This window comes from Solanum tuberosum, unplaced genomic scaffold (assembly GCF_000226075.1).
Source record: "Solanum tuberosum cultivar DM 1-3 516 R44 unplaced genomic scaffold, SolTub_3.0 scf00060, whole genome shotgun sequence".
NCBI lineage: Eukaryota > Viridiplantae > Streptophyta > Magnoliopsida > Solanales > Solanaceae > Solanum > Solanum tuberosum.
Genome location: NW_006238985.1, coordinates 858,144 through 864,278, shown reverse-complemented (window position 1 = coordinate 864,278; position 6,135 = coordinate 858,144). Strand labels below are relative to the sequence as shown.

General features: G+C 37.1%; 1 protein-coding gene across 1 annotated transcript in view; it reads right to left on the bottom strand.

The window, feature by feature from the left end:
* The window catches only part of LOC102588987 (phospholipase D zeta 1-like), an 18,413-nt gene extending 12,278 nt beyond the window's left edge, over positions 1 to 6,135 (bottom strand). Inside the window, 5 exon segments of the mRNA XM_015307530.1 lie at positions 3,149 to 3,319; positions 3,831 to 3,972; positions 4,078 to 4,190; positions 4,320 to 4,421; positions 5,772 to 6,135. Of these exon segments, the coding sequence (XP_015163016.1) occupies positions 3,149 to 3,319; positions 3,831 to 3,972; positions 4,078 to 4,190; positions 4,320 to 4,421; positions 5,772 to 5,966 (723 nt within the window). The 5' untranslated portion in view covers positions 5,967 to 6,135.

Here is a 6,135-nt window from a genome sequence, read left to right as displayed (position 1 = left end):
GCCCTATTGGATGTAAATGGGTTTATTCAGTCAAACTTCATTCTGATGGAACTCTTGATCGGTACAAAGCTCGATTGGTTGTTCTTGGTAACAGACAGGAGTATGGGGTGGACTATGAGGAGACTTTTGCACCCGTAGCCAAAATGACTACGGTGCGAACTATTATTGCCATTGCTGCATCACAAAATTGGCCTCTTCATCAAATGGATGTAAAAAATGCTTTTCTTCATGGTGATCTTAAAGAAGATATTTATATGAAACCTCCACCTGGTTTGTTCTCATCGCCTACATCAGATGTATGCAAGTTGAAGCGGTCTTTGTATGGATTAAAACAAGCTCCAAGAGCTTGGTTTGATAAGTTTCGGTCTACTTTGCTACAATTTTCTTTTGAGCAGAGCAACTATGATTCATTTTTGTTTCTTCGGAAAACATCTACAGGTTGTGTTCTTCTTTTGGTGTATGTAGATGACATTATTATCACAGGAACTGATTCTTCACTAATCACTAGCCTACAACAACAGCTTAAAGATTCTTTTCATATGAAAGATTTTGGTACTCTTACTTATTTTTTGGGTTTGGAAGTTCATAATGTTGCTTCAGGTGTGTTTCTAAACCAACACAAATATACTCAGGATCCGATTTCTTTGGCTGGTCTTCCAGATTCCTCCTCCGTAGATACTCCATTGGAATTGAATGAGAAGTATCGTCGTGAGGAAGGCGATTTTCTTCCTGATCCAACTATATTTCGACAATTAGTTGGGAGTCTAAATTACCTTACTATTACTCGGCCTGATATCTCTTTTGCAATTCAACAAGTTAGTCAATTTATGCAAGCTCCCTGTCATCTCCACTTGGTGGCTGTTCGTCGCATCATTCGATATCTTCTAGGAACATTTACTCGTGGATTGTTCTTTCCAAGTGGTTCTCCTATTCGTCTTAATGCTTTTAGTGATTCTGATTAGGCGGGATGTCCTGATACTCATCGTTCAGTCTTTGGTTGGTGTATGTTTCTTGGAAGAGTAAAAAGCAAGATCGTGTGTCAAAATCTTCAACAGAGGTTGAATATCGATCCATGTCTATTGCTTGTTCCGAGGTTGTATGGCTTCGTGGATTACTTGCTGAGATTGGATTTCCTCAATCTCATCCTACTCCTCTCCACGCTGACAATACAAGTGCTATTCAGATTGCTACTAATCCAGTTTTTCATGAGAGGACCAAACACATCGAAGTAGATTGTCATTATATCCGAGAAGTTGTAGATAAACGAGTCATTACTCTTCCACATGTGTCCAGTGATCTTCAAATAGCTGATGCGTTTACAAAATCCATGGCACGGCAACGCCATCAGTTTCTAGTAGGCAAATTGATGCTTCTTGATCCTTCTTCCTGATCCAACTATATTTCGACAATTAGTTGGGAGTCTAAATTACCTTACTATTACTCGGCCTGATATCTCTTTTGCAGTTTAACAAGTTAGTCAATTTATGCAAGATCCCCGTCATCTCCATTTGGTGGTTGTTCGTCACATCATTCGGTATCTTCTAGGAACATCTACTCGTGGATTGTTCTTTCCAAGTGGTTCTCCTATTCGTCTTAATGCTTTTAGTGATTCTGATTAGGCGGGATGTCCTGATACTCATCGTTCAGTCTTTGGTTGGTGTATGTTTCTTGGAAGAGTAAAAAGCAAGATCGTGTGTCAAAATCTTCAACAGAGGCTGAATATCGATCCATGTCTACTGCTTGCTCCGAGGTTGTGATTACTTGCTGAGATTGGATTTCCTCAATCTCATCCTACTCCTCTCCACGCTGACAATACAAGTGCTATTCAGATTGCTACTAATCCAGTTTTTCATGAGAGGACCAAACACATCGAAGTAGATTGTCATTATATCCGAGAAGTTGTAGATAAACGAGTCATTACTCTTCCACATGTGTCCAGTGATTTTCAAATAGCTGATGCGTTTACAAAATCCATGGCCCGGCAACGCCATCAGTTTCTAGTAGGCAAATTGATGCTTCTTAATCCACCAGCATCAATTTGAGGAGGGATGTTAGCATGATGGAAAACTAAATGATTGTATATATTAATGTAATTATATAGTGATATAAATTAGCATGATCATATACATTTGTTGTAGAATCAAAGGAATAAATATTGTGATAGAATAGCTGATTTGGAGGGATAGCAAGGCAGATTTAGAGGGATTGAATAACAGATTTGTAGAGATAGAATAGTTGATCTTTAGGGATAGAATGACGGATCTTTAGGGATGTGTAATCTTTATTTTCTCTAAATAATGGAAAGACTCTCACTTTGAGAGGCATTCAGCAGAAAATTGACACAGACAACACTTATTCCATAGACAAGTTGATTGTTCAGGATAGCAGAAAAGCTAAAAGATAATCTTAGCCTTGGATCTACATTTACCTAATAGGTGTCTGCTATGGTTGCAATTGTTTTCATCAAAACTATAACTCCCACTTTCCAGTTAAAAAATGTTCATTCATGTGGCGCTAATAACTGGTTAAATCCAACTAATGGCATTTTCTAGATTGGGCATGGACAAACTGGTATTGAAAGTGGACAATGTTAGAAGATGCAGAATCCTAGATAATATATGATAACAACCACGGAAGTAGGAACCATGGAAACTCAGGACCTGAGGGTTCCCAAGATGAGTTCTCAAAATGCATATGTATCTATCTCGTAGTGTCTGACCACCTCTACTCATCCATAACATGCCTCATTCACTATGTTTCTTTGAGTTCAAAAGTAACAAGAGTGATTTTCAGTTTTGTTCATAACAAATGAACTGTCCATTCATCTTGTCATTAAAGAGGAAAAATGTTTTTCAGGTTTCCATATTTATGTCTGTCTCGAAGGAAACTGAGGAAGGAATGCATATTCTGCATGTAATAACATTTCTCTAATCTGAATGCAACATAAAAAGGTATATCAGTCTTCATGTAAGAACAAAATCAGTTCTCATACCATATCTCTGAAAGATAGTATTTGTCAAGTAATAGAAGAATCAACCAAGCTTTCCAGCTTTCAGAAAGATAAAAGACCTTATGTGCAGAAAAGTTTGTGCATACAAATATCTCCACAAATGTTGTCAGCAGACAATGCACTATGTTGATCATTTACCTTTTGCCACTTACTCTTGCAACAGCCAGACCAATAACATATGCAGCATCCCACATTCTCCTCCTCTATGGGAACTGTCGACAAATGCTTAACCATTACATAATTTTCTTTGAGCTTTGGGCCATATTCTGGTAAGAATGATAACTTGGAGACCTCCAAAAACTTGCACACCTGAAGTTATAAATTCTCTATTTGTTACAACCAAGGAAAAGAAACAATAGCAGAAAAAAGTCCCAAAGAATCAAATATACTGTTTCATGACTATTAAAACCAGAAATTGCTCCCTTGACTGGGGTATCTAAGGAACTATTGTTTGGAGGAAAGGTAGAATATCATCAGAAACAAGAATATCCAACAGTACAAGTCTAAAGAGAAAAGTAACATCACTTATAGGAGCACAAAAGCTAATTGCCTAATCGGAAGGAAGTATATGTTTTGCATACTTCCTACACTGGAAAAATATTGAGCTACAACAGATGTTACAAGCACTTTTCCCATGCTTAATTCAAGATTCAGGAGAAATTTCAGCGATTAACTAGTCTATGACCTCCAAGACGTCAGTGAATACCCCTGCCAACTGTTAACTTCTGCAACAACTGTCCACCCCATACAAACTTTTCTAGTCAAAAGGTATCTGTCTAAGAACAAACTGCTGGAGATTGAAACAGAATAATATACACACCTCTTGAGAATTTACAATGTCCAAATTCCCCAAAAAATGATTCAGATACTCTTGCATAGCAATTTTTGCTTTTCTTGTGATGGTTTGCTGCTTGCCCAATGATGGACGAATGATTGATAAAGCAGCCCGGGATGGAACACACCTGCAAATATACCCACAGGTAAGAATCATGTCTGGTATTTGCAGAACTCTATGCAAGGTCCAGCCTGCTAAGCATAACAAGATTCAAACAGAAACATGTTGACACCTATTTCTAATACTATCTTCATTGTAAATTGGCACAGCTCCATCATCTTCATCATCGTCATGTGTGACAGCTGTTTGTTCTCCTATACCAATGTGGTGAAGCCATTCTTTAACCTTTTGACAAGTATTTGAGAATGAGATTAGGAAGACTTTTAGACAGTGGCCATTATCAAATTCGTGGAATGAAGAAATAACAAAGGCGTAGAATTGTCTCATATATGTGAAGCAAAGAGAGAGATAAACCTGCTCTTGTTTCTCGTGGAGTTCCTCAATTATTGCACGTTTCCTCAATGCAAAGTGTAAATAAATAACTTGTGAGGCCTTCTTCAATAAGCACCACTTGAACTGCTAATTGGAAAAGTAAAGAGGAGATGGTCATGAATTTGAACACAAGAACTTTTTATAGAAACTAAAGTTCACTGACTAGCTTCTATCAGAATGGAAGCAAAAACAAATTCAACATTTCTTTACCCGAGAAAAAGAGGCTAAAATAAATAAAGACTTCAAAAATCGATTTCCAAATTGCTAAATGCTCAATCTTATCATTATTTTAGCATAAAAGAGTGAAGGGGAAAAGGCTTAGCTAGCAGAAAAGGCATTCTTGATAGGGTCACCTGAAACTGTATTATCGAAAGGAAAAGTTGATAGTAACTTTAGTTTAAACCAGGTAGAAGAGCCAAGTGCATGATATGGAATAGCCGGAATATAAAATATGATTTACTAATGACCAGGTAAAGAGCAACTATAGCAGATTCCATCACAATTGTCAAAAGTAGGGAAATCCAAAACCTAAAAAGCAATACTCAGATATTAAATAGAAAATGATGACCTAAGATTAGTATCAAGAAACCCTGCTTACATGCTCTTTTTTACCCGGTCAACTGTACCAGACATAAAAAGGTGTTGTGTGTGAAGGTTGTACTTCTTTTATCAAATGAACTGAGCTGTTCATAATCACCTGTTGAACTTCAATACACCCAGTATCATAGGCTTCATGACTTTCTACATCCATACATGCCATAGCATATCCAGTTGGACATTCTCACCTCAGTGAGTTCTTTGATGACTCTATATATATATACTCGTGGTCCCTTCTACATAAAAGATCTATAGCCTTCCTGTCACCTTTCCTCCTAACCACAACGGCCAATCATAACAGTATTTATGAGGCCCGTTCCAATAATTACATCATTACAAAATGATCTAAAAGCTAATCACATGTTGCCCTTGATCACTATACAGAAATACTGTTCCAATGTGCCTCCTTAAACATGGGGACAGATATATAGCATAAACCATCGGGTCAAAAGCATATTAAATATGTACAAAAATTAAATTCTGAACCCAGTAACTCAAATGGCTCAGTTTAATTTCAAACTCATAAAGTTCAAATCCGGAATCACCTCAATTGAATAATAAATACAAATTCTGAAACGCAATTCCCAACTTATACCATAATGATAGAATTTTCGTAATCCAATTAAACCTCTTCTGCTTCATACACGATATTATAAGACCAATATAAAATCATGTAGTATAGCAACTATTACCAAATGAAAAGAGAAGTAGAAACACAACAAATTAAATCACAACATCCAAAGCTACTACTCATAGGAGTATTTAAAGTCAAAGTTGTGATTAAGAAAAATGCACTCCGCATAGAAATTAATTTGATTACTTAAAAAGAATTTTCACCTGCTTGTACTGGACTTCAATGGTGTATGACAAAAGCAAAGGGCTTATATCACTAGCATCTGGTCTTGACACGCCAATAATAGTCGCCTTCGGCAATTCCTCGAAGATAGTCGCTGGTTCGGTGTAGTATCGGAGCGAATGCGTCGATGACATTGCCGACGCCGGCGCGTTTTCTATCAGCTTCTCCGTCGACATTGCTGCCTGCTGCTACTTAATTCCCACTTGAATTAAGTCGACTTATCTTCTTCTACAGTCGAAACAATCTCCAATTATGAAAATCTCGTTTTGCATTCCCGGGAATCAGAGAAAAATGTACGAATATTCTGTTTTGAAATATAGTTTATGGAAAAATTCAAGTTGGAAT